This window comes from Rutilus rutilus (assembly GCF_951802725.1).
Source record: "Rutilus rutilus genome assembly, chromosome: 7".
Classification (NCBI taxonomy): Eukaryota; Metazoa; Chordata; class Actinopteri; order Cypriniformes; family Leuciscidae; genus Rutilus; species Rutilus rutilus.
This window is the reverse complement of record NC_140221.1, coordinates 45,273,560-45,292,183: the sequence shown is the minus strand read 5'-3', so window position 1 is coordinate 45,292,183 and position 18,624 is coordinate 45,273,560. Positions and strand designations below refer to the sequence as shown.

Sequence of the window (18,624 nt, the reverse complement as noted above, 5' to 3'; positions counted from 1 at the left end):
TCTTCTTATGATGAATAATGCCTTGTTTTCTCTGAATAAAGATGGCTAAACAAGTAATCCTGCACTTTAGACAATAAAATGTTGGAGGTGGTAATAATGAGAAAAAAGTGTCAGTAAATACAAAGCCATAACCATGTATTTAATATGGGGGTGGGGCAGACAACATTCTTTTTTTTTCTTGACTTGAATTTACACGCTCAAGTTCTAAGTAAATTACATGGAAGTAATGTCAATCATTTTCTTGTCTCTACATGTTTTTATACATTTATGGGAACCATCTCCACCCCTAATGATGCAGTTTAGTTTCAGAGCCCTATAAAAGGGCATCTTTTGCATTGTCAGAGAGAAAACAAATTCTGTGTTGCTGGAGAAGTCTCAGGATTTTACAAGACTATACAAGAATAGTGAGTATACAATTTAAAGTTTTATGTAGTTTATATATTTTCAGAAATATTGGGGCAATTAAAAGGCTTATTACTGGAATGTAACAGCAGTAGATTGAATGAATTATTGCAGACTTTTTCTGTAATAGATTTAATACCAGTTAAATAACATAATGATTTGCACACTAAACAAAACGTGTATAAATACACCATCAGTATGAGGGTGGAAAATGTTAAAGGGGAATTTATTTTCAGGATGAGAAAGTTTTCACATTTCCAGACATCAACATCTGTACAATGTTACTATTTTATACTATATACTATAGTAACTGTATGTCCGTAACATACTGCTGCAATTTTTAACCAATAATCTGAAAAATCAGTCAAAGAGTTTTTAAAATGCAGGCTATTTATCTGACTCTATTAAAGACTACAATTAAATTACATCACGACTGAACAGCTCTATTATGGCCATTTAATATATTTGTATTGCAATCTACAGAGATTTCAATCTCATACTAATTTTCCCTGTTTAGTAAATCTGGCCTTTTAACTTTTAAACTAAAACAATTATATTTAGCTTAATGTCATTTTCAATTACTTTTGGCCATTAGTCTAGGTGTGCATTCACTTGTACTTGTTGACATGTATGACATGTACTGATTTGCTATTTAAAAAAAGAAAAGAAAAAAAGATCAAATTAACATTTTAGATGTACACTAATTTTTGTGGCATTCAGGACTCTTGGTGATTTTCAAAAGTAATATCCACTCTACTGTTTTATAGATGAGTGCATCCAAAGTCCTGGAAAGGTATGTAATCTTGTTTACGACAAAATGGATCATTAGATTTTTTTTTTATCAAATCAAGAATATATGAAATCGAAATATTTTTAATAGCAGTGTGTGACGATGTTCATGGTCTGCCTGTCTGTCGCTGCAACAGTGATGTGAGAATCAATCATTCTCTGGATAAGAATGAGGAGGACTTTAGAGTCAGCAGGAGAACAACTGTTCAACAAAGCCTGCAGAACCATGAGATACACTGCAGTAGGGTAAAACATCTCATAATTTATATATCTGCCTGGCTATACCTTCTTGAACCTACAAAAATGATTTTTAGCTACTGAACATTAAATGCTTGAAAATCAAACTGTTTTTTTTTTTTTGTCGTTTTTATTTTTTCAGGATGAGGTGCCAAACATTGCATTACTGGGTTCCGGAGGAGGAGAAAGAGCCATGGTGGGTTTGCTGGGATCCCTGGTTCAGCTCCATAAAGCAGGTCTTCTGGACTGTGTCCTTTATCTGAGCGGAGTCTCTGGATCCACCTGGTATGAACCCTGAGAACAAACACACACACACACACACACACACACACACACACACACACACACACACACACACACACACACACACACACACACACACACACACACACACACACACACACACACACACACACACACACACGGGTTGAATGTCATAAATTACAGCAGTATGTTGTTCTTCTGAAGGTGTATGGCCTCCTTATATCAGGAACCAGACTGGTCCACCAAACTAGAGGCTGTGAAAGACAAGATCGTCCAGAGACTCAGCGGTCCTAAAGTCAGCTGGGGAGATGCATTTGCCAAACTGAAGAAATATTACTATGAGAAAGACATCTTCAGCTTGACTGACTTCTGGGCAGCGATGGTCGTCACGACATTTGTGAAAGAGGTCTGTAACTATTCATAACACAGCTTTCATGACTTACGTGATTTGTGAGATGGTCACATTCAGATTGTTTTAAATAGTTTGTAAAATATTTAATAGTATCAATATTGTAATATTGTTCAAAGTACTACAAATCTACCTGCCATCCTCAAATACCTGTATACATGCATAAAAATGAAAATATGGGATTCATTCACCTGGAAATAAACAAAGTTTTCACGGGGTGGTGGTGGCGCAATGGATAAGACACATGCCTTTGGTGTGAGAGTCCTGGGTTCGAATCCACTGTGAGACACCAATGTGTCCCTGAGCAAGACACTTAACCCCTAGTTGCTCCAGAGGCATGCGACCTCTGACAAATATAGCAATTGTAAGTCCCTTTGGATAAAAGCGTCAGCTAAATGAATAAATATAAAAATAAATATGTAAAGTAATATAAGATTAAACATTTTAGATTGTGCACTTCTAGGTTGCTAATCAAAGTAATTTCTTTATAAAGTAAAGTCAATTTTGTTTCAGACAGAACCCCCAATATCCTGTTATGAACTCAATGAACTTCAGTATATTACAAGTGTCTCAAAGCCTTTTTCTTTATCATGTGGTCACTGGAGTAACTGTTGACAGTCTTTAGAGCTCTTGCAGGAACATATGGACATTTTATTAGAGATGTTCCCCTTCAGAGGGTATCACCAGTGTGGCTATCTGAGTGAGCTATATAGTTTACAGTGAGAGCCTTTACTTTAAACACTTTTCTTAATATAGATAACTTGTTGAGTAAGTTTTATCACTTGGAATTATTTGTGATTGAAGAAATTGTTCTAATTATCCACGGTCTCCTCTAAAATAACACACAAGAAATGCGTTCTCTATAGATCGATGAACACACACTCTCAGAGCAGTGGAACCAGCAGAGTAAAGACCCGCTTCCCATCTACACAGTGATCGACAAGCAATGCAAACAGCAAAAGGAAGGAGGTCTGTGTGTTTGTGTGAAAGAAGAGAGAGAGTTGATGTGTTTGTGTCAGCTGTTATATGGACGTGTTTCTGTCTGCAGACCCCTGGTTCGAGATCACTCCACATGAAGCAGGTTATTCCCTCACTGGAGCATTTGTGAGAGACTCCAACTTTGGCAGTCAGTTTGACAAAGGCTCTATGATCAAGAAGCAGCCTGAAATTGACATGCTGTACCTGCAAGGTAACAAACGAATAGATTGATAGTTTATGTGATGTAATGATCCGGCGATCAGGTCTGTAGCCTAATTACTCATTTCCAAGTCAAAACTAAAATGTAAATAATAACATTATGACAAGAAATATTCAAAAATTGTTTACACATCAATTTCTACAGCACATTTAGTATTTGGAGATGAGTTTAACATGTCCAATATATTATTAAGGGAAATAAATAAAAACATTTGCTAAGGGGAAAACCTATATCCACCTAGGGCAAGAAGCCACCTAGGGAAAACTTATCCCAGTTATTTTTATAGAATATGTCAAATACATACAGGTGAAACTCGAAAAATTTGAATATCGTACAAAAGTTTATTTCTTTCAGTAATTCTACTTAAAAGGTGAAACTAATATATTATATAGACTCGTTACATGCAAAGTGAGATATTTCAAACTTTTTTTTTTTTTTTATAATTTTGATGATTATGGCGTACAGCTTATGAAAACCCCAAATTCAAAATATCAGAAAATTAGAATATTAGGCTACATCAGTGGTTCTCAAACTTTTTTGGTAATTCCACACTTTGGACAAGGGGGAATTTTCAAGCCCCACCTGCCCCCATCGCCACAACATGCCAAAAAAATAAAATGTTCAAATTTATTGAATTAACAAGTAGTATCAGTATAGTAACAAGTTATATCTAAATACAAACTAACTATCTACATCAAATAACAGCAAGTTCAAAAATAAATAAAATAAAAGTGCAGCTGTGTCATAATTTGCATGGAATTCAAAAATAGAGAAAATAAAAGTGCAGCCGTGTCAAAATTTGTATCAAGTTCAAAAATAGAAAAGCAATAAAAGTGCCACTTTGCAATCTGTTAAAAAAGAAAAGAAGATAAATCCATTTGGCAAGACAGGTCTATTTATCCTGGAATGAGCCTGTTTTGCATTGCACAATTTATTTATTGCCCACACTAGCCTGCTACCCATCGGCGTGAAACATAGATATAGCTAGTAGCTACTAAGGGTGTCACGATTCTCCAAATCCTCGATTCGATTACATTTTAGATTCTAAAGTCACGGTTCGATTCGATTCTCGATTTAAAAAAAAGAAAAAAGAAATTGAAAGCACAAGCTATGCCATTTTTAGACTTTTATGCAATATAATAATATCTGACCTTTGTTCGCAATGTACCACACACTACATTGTCAAATTTAACACGTTTATTAACAACATAATGTAACAATAACTTAGCCTATATCTTAAGTCAATTGGAAACTTAAACAATATAACCTATTTACCTATTATAGTCCCGGGGCTCCCTGGACTCCTCAGAGCAGTCACAGGCCAATAGCACGGCGTTTTAAATTGGGTTCCCACAGCGTTTGCAACGCAGTACGAGAGAACGTTCTCGTAAGGGAACGTACTTGGTTACTTGCGTAACCTCGGTTCCCTTAGAGATAAGGTAACGAATAGTGCGTTGCCTTGCCGTGCTATTTCGCTCATATCAGGTACTTCGCTTCAGTCGATTTAGACCTAAAGTCCTTTGGACGAGTTTTCTCTGAATTTACACACTTCAGCCGCGTCCAAATTGGCGCGCTCGAGGTTGGCAGGGCGCCAAGCGCTCCCATTGGACCGCACGCCACTGCTAGCTCGCCATAGATTCGTGCAGTTGCCGCAGCACAGCCAGCTCGCTCAGACGAGCTATGATGCTCTCGCTGTGCAGCTGCAATGCGTTTTAAAATAAAGGCTTCAATATTCTCGAGAAAAGGAGTTTTGCCTATTACAGGCAAGCCAAGCTGACATGACATATGGTTCGTGGCAGCATCGACGATTCCATTTTTTGATTCGATGATCGAGATTGAGCATTAATTTCGATCGATTTCGATTTAAAATCGAAATCGTGACACCCTTAGTAGCTACACATATATCTATGGGCGCGAAAGTTTGTTCCGCTAATATTAATATGCCTTTTATAGTCACACAAACACACACACACACGAGTGCGCAGTCACTCTCTAGTGCGCGATTCCGGGAGATTGGATCTCATTTGCGGGCGTCAAGGAGGAGCCGCTATCAATATGTGGTAGACTCCCGGAACTTCTGGGACAGTTGGGATGTCTGGATAAAGATATAAAGGCATAAAAAGGAAAATTTCCTCCCGTTTGGCGCGCCCCACCTGTCACGTCTCTATTCCCCACCAGTGGGGCGCGCCCCACACTTTGAGAACCACTGGGCTACATGAAATAAATAATTATTTTTTTTTACAATTTTTATTAATGTAAATCAAATATTCGTATGTGAAATATGAAGGTGTTGGCAAAGCCAGATATAAAACTTAAGCAGTTCAAACAAGCTCTCATTTAGAGAAGCAGTTGACGAACAGAAGTGGAAAACATAGTTTTGTCATTTGATTCTAGCGTGTCGTTGCTAGATAACTTTGTTCGTTTACTGTGTTTACTGTGTTTACTGTGCTGAAAGGGGCGTTGCTGAAATCACGTTTTTCTCTCACTTGTTGTCATGGTTTGTCAGTTTCGTTCTGTGAAATACGAAGGCGGGGGGCCAGCTGAAATCAGTAACGACGTATCAGGCGGGTATATAATCAATTAGTATACCGTGGACGCAGTAGCCCTTGTGTGAAGCCCTCATCGTGTGAAGACCATTGAGTGTCAGTGACTCTACCTGCATGACTCCAGCGAGCAAGGAAACAAAGCACTTGACTATTCATTTTTTTTCCTTCCTTCCTCTTTTTTTCAGCTTGTTCTCATCTGTTTGTTTTTGTGAGCCGTTTTCAATATGTGCTTCCTAATCCCTACTATTACTAACACCCGTAAATCACGTATCACATGTTGGAGGCAGTGCAATCCTAAAAACCTGAATACTTTCCCTGTGTCTCCTAGAACATTACTTTCTTTTCCTGTTGGTCTCTGGAATTGCCAGTCTGCTGTGAACAAAGCAGACTTCCTTACATCTATTCCTAGTCATTCAGGTCTCAACCTCATGGCCCTGACTGAGACCTGGATCAGACCAGAGGACACCTGCCGCCCTCTCCACAAATAAAATTTTTTCACACACCCCTCGCCTTTCTGGATGGGGTGGAGTACTGGTCTGCTCATCTCCAATGAATGGAAATTTTATCCTTTACCATCTCTGTGTGACAACAGCTCATTTGAATCACATGCAATTACTATCACCAGCCCTATTAAAATCCATTTTGTGGTCGTTTATCGTCCCCCAGATCAGCTTGGCATTTTTTTTTGAGGAGTTGGATGTGTTACTCTCATCCTTCCCTGAGGATGGTGGTAATCGGATAATTCTTGGAGACTTAAACATCCACCTAGAAAAACCTCTGGCTGCTTACTTCCAAACTCTGCTTGCCTCGTTTGACTTCAAACGAGTATCTACTGCGGCTACTCACAAATCATTAACAATTGGATCTTATTTACATGCACAACTGCTCCACTGACCCTACGCTGGTCACTCCACTGCACACCTCAGATCACTTCCTCCTCACTCTTAAACTCAATTAGCACAATTTGGCACCCGCACCCAGACCTCTGGAATCTCCACGTGCCTATGCCCTGAAGTGAAGTCTGTTCGCTACCTGGTGTGCTTTCCGAGGGGAATACCCACAGAGATGCACAGTCACCAGGTGCTTTCCTTCCTGCAGGAAAAGAGGGTCGGCTGCCCCCTTTGACTCTGAAAGTGTATGTAGCCGCTATAGCAACATGATGCAATGAATCGTAAGTCCTTAGGGAAGCACGATCTGATCATCAGGATCCTCAGAGGCGCCTGGAGATTGAATCCTCCTAGGCCACACCTCAATTCCTCATGGGACCTCTCTGTGGTCTTGCTGGCATTTTGGTTACAGAGAGCCCCATTTGGACTTGATGCCCTCTCTTTGAAGACGGTGCTCCTGACTGCGTTCACTTCCATCAAAGGTTTTGGGACCTGTAGGCATTCTCTGTCAGCGAAACGTGCCTTGAGTTTGGTCCTGCATACTCAAGTAATACTGAGACCCCAAACTGGGCTACGAGCCCAAAGTTTCCACCACCCCTTTCAGGGTAATTTGTCATCTCTGTAAGGGGCCGCTCACATATCGTGTCTAAAAATGCGTAGAAAGCCGCTGTCTTCTTCTTTCCACAAGTGCTTGCGCTCCCATGGCATCTGTCGTTGCTATGCAACCATGAACTGCGCTCTTCATGATGAAGAAGTATCAGCAAAGGATTCATTGATTTCTAGCCCTTGCATTAGCTTCACTACTAGATATATTTATGGAGATGAGAAATAAAAACCCACCCTGGGTTTAATAAAAACAGCTATAATTAGCTGTTCGGCCGAGCTTTCGATGATGTTACGGAAAGGGCCGAAGCTGATCGGTTGGTCTTTGTCATATGACCTGCGGTGCGCTTGCGACATTCTGAAAAGTTAAGATGTTTTCATCTCGCCAAGGCATCGGCCAAGGCAAAACTAGTGCACCGCACCGTATGTGCGTCGCGACCGCTTCGCTTCCTTTATGAGCGCGCTTGCCACGCGCCTACATTTGAAATAACTTAATAAGTAGAGCGCGCAAAAGACGCAAGATGTGAACGGCCCCTAAAAGCGGACATTGCGTCTGAAATGAAAGGCAAGAACAGTTATTTATTTGGCTTTACTCTGTGACATGATAATTGAAACATGTAATGTCATAATTATAATGTTCTGAGAGTTTACTTATGTAATGGTTGCATTAGACTATTAATTAATAAATATTTATTGATAAGAACTTTTTTTATGTCTTCTCATTTACAGTAGCATGAATCAATCACGAATAGTCAAGTAACTCGAGTTGTTTTGATAAGGAATCGACTTGCAGAAATCAGTAGTCGTGCACATATATTTGGTCCCCACACAGAGCTTCAGATGCTCTGAGCAGCTCTTTGTCTGTTTCGGAGGGCAGCAAAAGGTGAAGGCTGTCTCTAAACAGAGGTTGGCCGACTGATAGTGGATGCTATAGCCTTGGCATATCAAACACAGGATGTGCCCTGTCCCTTTGGAGTACGAGCACACTCCACTAAGAGTATTGCATCGTGTTGGGCTTTAGCCAACAGCGACTCTTTAGCAGACATCTGTAGAACAGCGAGCTGGGCGTCATCTAACACCTTTGTGAGATCTCAGGGTTGGGCCAGTTTCGTAAGAAGTAAAACTGCGACTGCAACTGGCTGGATGTTCCACTTGCACACAGCACCTTTCCCCTCCCTGAGGTGATAACGTGCGCATCTCTGTCTATGTGAGTTCTCTAGAGCGGTGAACCCTAGATATATATTTTGGTTAGCACACTGTGGCATTCGTATTCAGCGGAGGAATATGATGCCATGCTACTCATGAAGCATGCCGCTCGGGTCAGCCTGTATACGGAGCTAGGTGCCCCATATGTAGTGGTTCCCTGTTGGTAATCCCATATGAAGTATTTCCACGAGACATTTTCCTTAACGGTAAACCCGTGTCTTCCTCTAGTCAGAGCTCCGTCCCTGTCACCAGTTGTCGCATTTGTAGTAGCTCCCCCCACTCAGGTATGTGTGGTGTATCCACACATTATCCATGTGAGGTGTATCCACACATTAAACCTCCCAATGGGTAGGATGTGGTCTCCGTAGTGCTCTATCTGCACTTTTTCAGCACTGTGGTCTGTGCAGCTGTAGATGTATTCCTTAAAAAAACAAGAACAGAAAAGGTAAAAGGAAATACAGCTGAAGCAACCTGTTTCCATTGTAATCTCTTCTTGATCACTGTGTGACACATGCAAATTATTCTACATTGTACTATTCCGCCATGTCGTGGAGACGCTGTTTTTCGTTGCGAAAGCCAAACTACTTTTGGCCTTCCAAAAGAGGACACAGTTAGAAAAGAGTGGTTAAGTTTTATTTACAACACAGTTCCAGAACAGTACAACCAAAATATTCGACTGTGCTGCGCATTTTTCGGAGCTAACTGTTTCAAGAACCTGTGAGAGTACAAGGCCAGCTGTGCACAAAAAAGTGGGCAATACATCTTTGCAAGTACAGTCTGGTGCTTCTGACTCACAAACACAGCCTGCAAGTATGTTTTCATATTTTAAGAGTTTGCTACTGTACTGACTATTCAAACGCGAGTTTTGAGCAGTATAGAGTAGCGCTTGTTTGTCATTTCTACCATCACAAATGCAGACATGTTTTTTTTTACAGTGTTCTCCCCCCGTAATGCGGCACGACACGTAAAAAGACAGTAGGTGTGTTCGACATCAACTGTGGCTGGATATAATCGATCGGTGAGAGTTGCCGCATGCAGGCGGGAGGAGCTGCAAACGGAGACCTGAAGTCAGACACTTTCTGGTTCCCATAGTGACCGCTCACGTGGTGTTTGCATACTTTATCACAGCTGAAGTGAAATAAATGCAATATTTGCCAAATACACAGATATTTCAGAGACATTTTCATTCAATACTTTATGTATTACTTCATACGGCGTAGAACCGCTCCCTCGGGTTTCACATGCTCCCTCTGCATTTGTAATTGCGCGTCAACACAGACAACGACACAGAAGTATAAATGAAAACCAATGCATAGCCTACAGCGTAGAGGCTCTGGCATAGGTCCGATGCAGAAGTATAAATCAGCCTTAAGTTATTTTAATCAGTAATTATGTCCCCCAATGAAATAAAACCTTACCACTCTGATACGTTCTGGTCCAGTCGCGCTGGCCAAGTTGATCGATCATCTTGGTCATATGTATTTTCCAGATCAGATTCGGGCTCGAATTGATCAGGCAGTACGAGTATCGACATTATCACCTGTCACTGCTTTGGGAGTTGATGTTTCAAATATGGTAAGGGGAAATCACCAATCACAATGCACTGGATCGCGGGCCAATCAGAGCACACTGTGCTTTTCAGAAAGATAAGCTTTGTAAAAATCGACGCGTTTCAGAAAGGTGGGGCATAGAGGAGCGACAATAAATTTACGGTATGTGTAAAATAATGACTTTTTTTAACCTAAAACTGCGTAAACACATTGCATTAAACCAAGTACACAAAATAATGTTCTTTTTTAGAGCCGGCATATGACCCCTTTAACCTCAAAATTCGATTAAATGTCACTAATGTTCAGATGAAAAGACAAGCAGAATTATTCAATTAATGTGTGTATATATATATAAATGCAAGTATAGCCTACATGAATCTATTTTTATTTATTTATTTAAAAAAAAAGCTTTTGTTCCATTTATCTTAAACTTCCTGTTTGTTGATATTGTGTGTTTTCTGCAGCTCTGTGTGGCAGCGCTTTAGCTGATGGAGACGAGATTGAGAAATTCCTCTGGAAATTGATACATGGTACAGTTGCATTTGTTCTAAAGATTCACTTCTGCCTAAAACTGCCAGTCAATTCATCAAGTGTGTAGAATTTATAGGGACACTAGGGACACCAATCCCTACCAATATTCAGGGACTACTGAATTGTCCCAAGCAATCATTTTGATCAAACAATTAAAATACTGTATATTTATTTGCAACCACTGTTGTTGTAATTTGCCTGCATCTGAAATGGGTCTTACCATTCACATTACGTGAGAGGTCAAAGAAAATACATAGGCCTACGTTAGAAAACTGCATGCGCTCTTTCAAGGACATGCATTTAAAGCATGTAATTGAGAACACAAGGTAATTTTAACTTTAACTTAATGTTGTAAAACAATATACGAAGCAAACTGTTAGCTGAAATATCCACAAAAGTAAAAACAACATAGAAATAAGAGTTTTAGCGGCTGTAAAGTGCAATTCATTGTCTTCATATGAACTCTGTTCTTTTATTTTTTTATTTTTAGATTTATTTGAGAAAATGGGGAAAGGTAAAGCATTTCTTATTGCTTTTATTTATTGATAAGTTACATGTAGTAAAATATTTGAGAAAACATTTTCAGTGTGTTCATGTTTGTTCAATCAATGTGTGTTTTCTTCAGAAGATCCAGACCCATCTATAGACGAGTGTTTACAGGTGCTATTGAAACTTGTGGACATGAATCTCTGTGTTTTGGATGGCAAAGATCCTTCTGCTTATGATACACACATCAGAACAACACTGACCGGTAAACCTTTTCTTGGGGTTCCTTGTTTTAAAATCTATTTTTGAAGAGACACAAAGAAACAAAAAAAGTTATTGAACATTCCACTGTTATTGCCCAACAAATATATTTAATTTTGATTCCAATGAAAAATCTGTTCAGTGGTTTATACTTTCAGATTTTCACAGTGCATGTTTTCTTGAGTTTTTGTCCTCTTGTTTTGTCAGCTAAATGACTGACACTATTACTATTTATACTATTTCAATTCAAATCTCAAGGCTCTATTTCACCTCATATCTGTGTTTAAAATATATTACATTTACTGTTTTTTTTCAGCAGAATTTAAACATACTTTTTTTTTATAAAAAAAACAAACAAACTGTTTATGCAACAGTGAAAATGCAAATGGCAACATGAAAAAATATCAAACCTGTGAGTGAAGTTTTAATTTGAGCAAAAAAATAAAAAGACGGGTTGATTTGAACCCCTGCAGACAGTTGGTCAGAACTGTGTAAAAACATGAAGTTGAGAAAATTCACTCTGCAGAATCTAGAATCGTTTACTGATGATAATTCAAATGCAAATAAGTTTGATTTTTATATGCACGCACACTATATTACATTAATAAGGTCAGGGTGCTGCCAACAAACATGAGATGAAGCTGAATAATCCAGAAAACAGTTCACTTTCACTGCGTCTGCTCAGCACCCCTGTGCTACTTCCTAAATCTGTGGTGGCGTTGAATATTTTGATTGGTCAAACAGAAATATTATTTTTCACAAAACCAATGTTTTGGCCAACAAAAATTAAAGTAATTTGTAAATTATGTTTGTAGTTACACAAACTAGAATTATATGTTGTCAGATAAGAAGAACTCAGTTATGTTCTCCTCTTTTTACAGAACTCGCTGAAGGCAAAAGTCAGCTGATCTTTCCAGTGGGGAAGCTGGATCTCACTGACAAAGAAGCTGCAAAACTGTATATGGAGCGTTACACCATGGATGTATGCAACTATTTGAGTGTTTGGTTCAGTTTCTGGCCGTTCGGTAAGTTGAACTGATATAACAATGTACTTCACTTTTGATTTTTAAGTCAGATTAATGCAGAAAGCACTTTACTCAACTAAACATTTTCAGATTTTAAATATAGCCATAACTGAGCTTCCAGATGTAACCAGTGTGATTTAATGCCTAATGCCTAAACTTTCTCATACTAGGACCCTAGAAAGGTAGAATTTATCGTGAGAACCGCTAAACATGTTTTAGTGAAATATGAGGAGAAAACCCATTTGTTATTTTTTAGTCATTTTTTCCCCCTCATCATATTATGAGATTGAGAATGGCTACTTGTCAATTTCATTGCATTAGCATAAGGATTGTCAGGGTTTTTCCTGGGTCAAAAATAGTCTTTTAAACACACACACACACACACACACACACACACACACACACACACACACACACACACACACACACACACACACACACACACACACACACACACACACACACACACACACACACACACACACACACACACACACACACACACACAGTACAAAGTCCCCTACCCATGTGAACTGAGAGCCCCATACTGACAATAAATCCCCAAATACATGCAAAGAAACAGTTTATCACTGTCAGGACAGATATAGTAACAAAAAACAAAGTAACAATTGCAATCAGCAATTGTCGACCGTTGCCATGGTCATAACTATCAAACGCATTCAATCACATATTTAAATATGTGTCAATCCAGAAACTTTACAATGTGTAGTTAGCAGCATGAAAAATATATATTAGCTATACACAGAAAACGAGCAAGATCGCTGCCATCATAAACACTTAAGCTGTCAATTACAATGAAAGGTTCACAAAGCTGCACTCTTGTTTCAATCTATTGTTGTTTGTAGGATAAAGGATTTGCGAGCACACAGAACTCGCTCTGAACAAACACTACACCGTGAGTGGATTTTGACTAAAGCCTGGGACACACTTAACGACTGTAAGGCCGATTATGAATGTAATTTTAATTTTTTTTTATTATTCGTTTTATTTGTATAGGGACAGATACAATAAACATAGATAAAACTGTGACAACAGCCATCCAATGCGTGTATCATAGTGCTTGTAGCTAAAGCTAATTTGCAACACTTGTCCCTAGAAGGGCTTTTATAAAGTTACATTTATATTTTAGAAACTTACAACAGCAAAAAAAATAAAAAAAATAAAAATAAAAATAAACATGAGTACTAGTTTGTTGCTGAATTAACCAAGGCTTGGTGGCTTTTAAAAATAAATAAATATTGAAACTAGATTTTAAATAATCAGGTAATGAATTCCATAATTTTACACCTTTCACTGAGAGGACAGTCTGAGGAAAAGATGTTTTACAAAATAAAATTTTACAATTTCCAATAGAAGCCGCTCTAGTGGATCTGCTGCACCCGTGCAATCTCTCAAAAAATTACATAAGGGCTGAGGTGCAAGACCATTTAAACATTTAAAAACAAAACTTTACATAGTGGAGAAAGACAAAATGAGCATTAAAAAGCTTAAAATCTTTAAACAAACAAACAAACAAACAAACAAACAAACAAAACATTAAAAATCTTGTATTTACTTAATATCTGACAATGATGGTGTCTTATTTGCTTTCTATCTAAAATTTTCAAGGCTGTGTTGTAAAGACATTCGATCTGATTAATTACAGACTGATTTGTCTGCGACCAAATAACTAATCCATAGGACATGTGGGATATCATCGAGTTTAAAAACAAAAGGGCATGATCATATGTTAAACAGTTTCTTATTATTCTGAAGCTATAAGATTTGCCTCAATTGTTTATATCTTTTTCACATGATTTTTAAAATTTAACTGATCATCTAAAATCATGCCACGGTATTTTTCTTCTGATACCTGGTCAATTACCAGGTTAAGGATTCTGCTATAGCTAATTATTTTTATTTTTATTTATTTATGGAAAAACATAGATGTTGTCTTTTTAATATTTAAGGTTTAAAATGAATTATACAATTGATGACCATTTGCTCAGAATGTGATCAACCCAAATGGTGCAAAAACAATACAACTGTTGACTTTGTTCTTCTCTGTGATAATTAAGCCGTTTTGGGGATGAGCTCATTCTAAAACATATTTTGGAGTAGAAATCTGGGTCGAGGAAAACTACAATTTCTTACAAACCTTTGATGCTCTTCACAGAGCGCTTACACAAAAACTCACGGGAGCATATTAAAGGATTTTTTTTCTTTTTTTGGTGCTTTGCAATGATCATCAGTAAAGGAATCGTCAGACTTGATTAATTTCGCTGAGGTTCTTTAGAAAACCAGCTATGTACAAGTTCTTTAAAGCTAAAACAAAAACAAAACACTGATTCGAAGAACCTATAGTGAAACATCAACTTTTTTAATCTCCAAAGAGAATTATAGTCAACCCTATATGTGCAAAGACTGTCCTAAGAACCATTTAGGGAACCAAAGAACCACCAAAGAAACTATTTTAAAGAGTGTATTTGTTGAACAGATCTTTACTACAGCATTTTGAGATGCATGGCTCAGTGGATTTGGGGCAGGAAATATAACTTTCTCTACAACATGACAGGTGAGAACAGACATGCTGATTACTGGCAATTCAATATGAATATAAAAAACAGACTGATTTCACGCTGTGATCTCTCACTTAAATATTGCCAGCTGAAGCAGTGCCCGCCCCTCTACTGAAAAGTAAGACGAGAGACTTTGAAGACGCTGGACTGTTGCTCAACTCACCCTATTTCTCAGTGCTGAGAGAAGAGAGAGACATTGACCTCATCATTTCCCTGGATTTCAGTGAGGGTGATCCTTTCATGGTATTATTCTCTTTCATATAAAAGTGCACATATTCTCATACAAGGTCTGCATTCTGCATTACTGCATTCATAAATGAATAATTCACCTAGAAATGGAAATTCAGTCATAATTTACTCAGCCTCATTTTGTTCCACCCCTTCACAAAAGGAGATTTTTTTGAAGAATATTGCTGAAAACCATTTAAATATGTTTTAATTTAACCATCTTCATGGTTGATGAGAGAGTTATACGTTAGCAGTCCCATTCATCCCAGTGGCAGTTTCTCGGCTGACTACCACTTTTAATAGAGTGATGCTGCAATTCTTTTAATAAAGTGAAGCTGCAATGCTTTTCCACTGCAGACAGTGACAGAAGCTGCCAAGATGTGCAGGGAACTAAACATCCCTTTCCCTGAGGTCAACATTCCCAGTGAGGACTCAGAGAACCCGAAGGACTTCTATGTGTTCAAAGGCCAAAACGTTCCAACCGTGATTCACATCCCTCTCTTTAATGTGGTCAACTGTGGAGGCAAGTTATGATCTTACAATATCCTGAATAAGACAGAAATATCGACTGTGTTCTGATTTAAGTGTGTCACTGTTTCTTCAGATGATATTGAGGCCTGGAGGAAGAAATATGGCACGTTTCAAGGTGCTTACAGCGCTGAGATGATCACTGATCTTATGGAGGTCGCTGGAAAAAACATCACTCAAAATAAAGCAAAAGTGGTGGAAGAGATTCAGGAGATCATTGAGAAAAAGCGTTAACATGATCCAGGATCCAGCCAATTACATGACTAAATTTAACACTGTGTTACTTAATACTGAACTAATGGCAATCTAAATACAGACTGATCTGCATATAGTTGATTTAACAATAAATAGTGTTTCATTTCTTTTTCCATCTTTAATAATAACTTAACATTTAATCAGCATTATTACCTTTTCTGCAAACTGTGATTGTGTGCCATTATAAGATCATAAGAGGTTGATAAGGTTTGCGCTTCATTTGTGTTTAATGTTAAAAATGTTTCTGCATGTTTCAATCTGTTTCTTCATGATTAATCTTTATTAAATAGTTGATTATTAATAACAGCAATAACAGATTGGATTACAAGTATGATTATAAAAAAAGATTGTATTAATTTTACAAATATTGTATTCTTGTCCATTATTGTTTCTTTTACAATGAATTAATAAAGTGCTTTTAAAAAATAAGGTTTTGTCCTGGTCATTTGATATCATTTACCAAACTACACAAATGCTCATTATTGCAAAATTGATAGTTGTGGTCCTGGATGCTGATTGGTCAATTTGTTGTTTCTTAAACCTTTTCTTACAAAACCCATAACCCAATCAGTACGAACATAGTCTCAAAGTCTTAATAATTCACAAGATTTAACAAGATGTCAAATTTGTACGATACTCGTACATATTTCTATGTAATCCTGCAGCTTTTACTCGTACTGCCATTGGCTACTGCCTCAATTCCTATACATATTTATCACAATAATTGTAAATCAGTTGCGCCCCTTCTTGGAAAGTAGTCATGATGTCCCACACACTGTCAGAAAGTTTATATTAATTGCATTGTATTCTATAAAATGATTACAAATTGGACCCTGTCTGTTCATGTTCCAGTGATGCATGATGTCTCTCCACACCTCACAACCTTCCTCTGTTTGCAAGAGTGGAAAAGCTCATTTGACTTGTCACATGATGATTATTCATTATTCAGAATAAACGATTATTCGATTATTTTGTCATAATCAGATCAGTTACACTGCTGAAAACTGTTAGCAGTGCATGTAAATCATGTTATTTTTTAAATTAATTCATATAAATATTGTTTGCTATTAAATACATACTTTTAATCATGGAAATGCACACATATCAGTGAACTTATTACATAAAAATGCATTTAACATTTAATTATGAAACACTTTTTACAGAAATAAATCCTACAGTTATATATAAACTGACTACTTGCAAGTAATGTAATGCAATTACCTTCCTTTCTGTCTTGCAGGATTACTTAATCATGTTTTAAAGATATCTACAATATCAAACTCAACAGCTCTTTTAACAGCCAACCCTCACAAGAGCTACTAGTGAGCCGCAGCGAATCTTGCCGTGATCAGCCCTTCCCAGGTAAAGTTTCTAGAATATTTCTATCAGTATTTACTCATCAAATGCTCTCTTCTGAATCATATGGAAAACTAACTTAATTATAACCTTCTTAATTTACATGTTTCAAGAACAATAGTAATTGCACATAGAGTAAATAAAGACTTTGTTGTTTTACAGAAGAGAAGATAAGAGATATACCTATGTGCAGTGCAGACGTTCAATAATTTCACTCAAACTTAAATTTTTTTATTAAAAACAGTGACGTTGTCTCGATGAACTTTCGATTCATTTTACTAACCACCTGTACTAAAAGAAAAGAGAGAGAGAAAAAAAAAATCACTCAGTGTCTCTTTATGAGAAATGATCTACTCTATGAACCCACCGTCTCCATTCAACACAGCTGATCTGGACAACTTAAAAGGGTTAGAATGCCGACTATCGGCTCAATTCTGTTCGATGCACATTTTTAGGCGGGCAAGATCCATCCACAGGAGCAATTGTATACACCGCTTTAGAGTAATCTGGCTGAGCAAACACTTTGAAAGGTGTGGGCATCCACAAATTCTAGATCTTATGTCTTCCTGAAAAATTATGATTTTTTCGATATTGATATTTTCAGAATAGTGAGGGTATATGGATGTATATGCATTTATATGGATAGAAGTGTGTATGTGTGTATTTGCGTGCATGTACAGTATAGGTATATATTATAATGAAAGTAGTTTATTTACAAATTAGGCAAAAGAAAAAGGGGTATCAGATTCAAGTCAAGTCATCTTCATTTACATAGCGCTTTTAACAATGATTGTTTTGGCTTCTTTTCTAGAATAAAGTTATTGTCCAGCTAAAGTAAGTTTTGATTGATTCACTTCCGTCACAACGATCATTAGTTATTAACTTAGGGGGCGCTAACACGACACCGTTTTAACAGAAAACTCTTAAATTCTTTCTGCACAAAATTAAAAAAATTCAAAAACGTGAACCAGTGAGAACGCTGATGGCGTGCACATGCGTATTACGAGTTCAGTCTATAGGTATGTGTGTTTGAATATATGTGCGCAGGCGTGTAGTCCTTCCCACAAACTAACCCTCAATAAACTACTTGTCTGGCCTTAAAATTTATAATACCGAATTTTTATTGCTTCCGCGTAGCCACGCAAACCGGAATTATCCCGACAACACTTTATCTGTACAGAGGTAAAGGGAGGGGAGGGAGGCCTTCACAGGGAAGAGACTAGTTGACATTTCATGACTGCGTTGCCGTCGTGTCCAGGCGCAGGTCCTTCATCAGATCTGGAT

At 37.7% G+C, this 18,624-nt stretch overlaps 1 protein-coding gene across 1 annotated transcript; it reads left to right on the top strand.

The window, feature by feature from the left end:
• Positions 1-1,169: 1,169 nt before the first annotated feature.
• On the top strand, positions 1,170-16,100 carry LOC311293781 (cytosolic phospholipase A2 gamma-like; the record flags this gene model as incomplete). Its single annotated transcript, XM_084414267.1, has 14 exons — positions 1,170-1,195; positions 1,329-1,437; positions 1,571-1,713; positions 1,897-2,098; positions 2,968-3,070; positions 3,150-3,290; positions 10,556-10,621; positions 11,113-11,136; positions 11,248-11,373; positions 12,251-12,394; positions 14,892-14,969; positions 15,062-15,216; positions 15,559-15,724; positions 15,806-16,100. 14 exons carry the CDS (start codon positions 1,170-1,172, stop codon positions 15,961-15,963), a joined length of 1,641 nt encoding a protein of 546 aa, XP_084270393.1. The 3' UTR covers positions 15,964-16,100.
• Between the last annotated feature and the right edge of the window lie 2,524 nt (positions 16,101-18,624).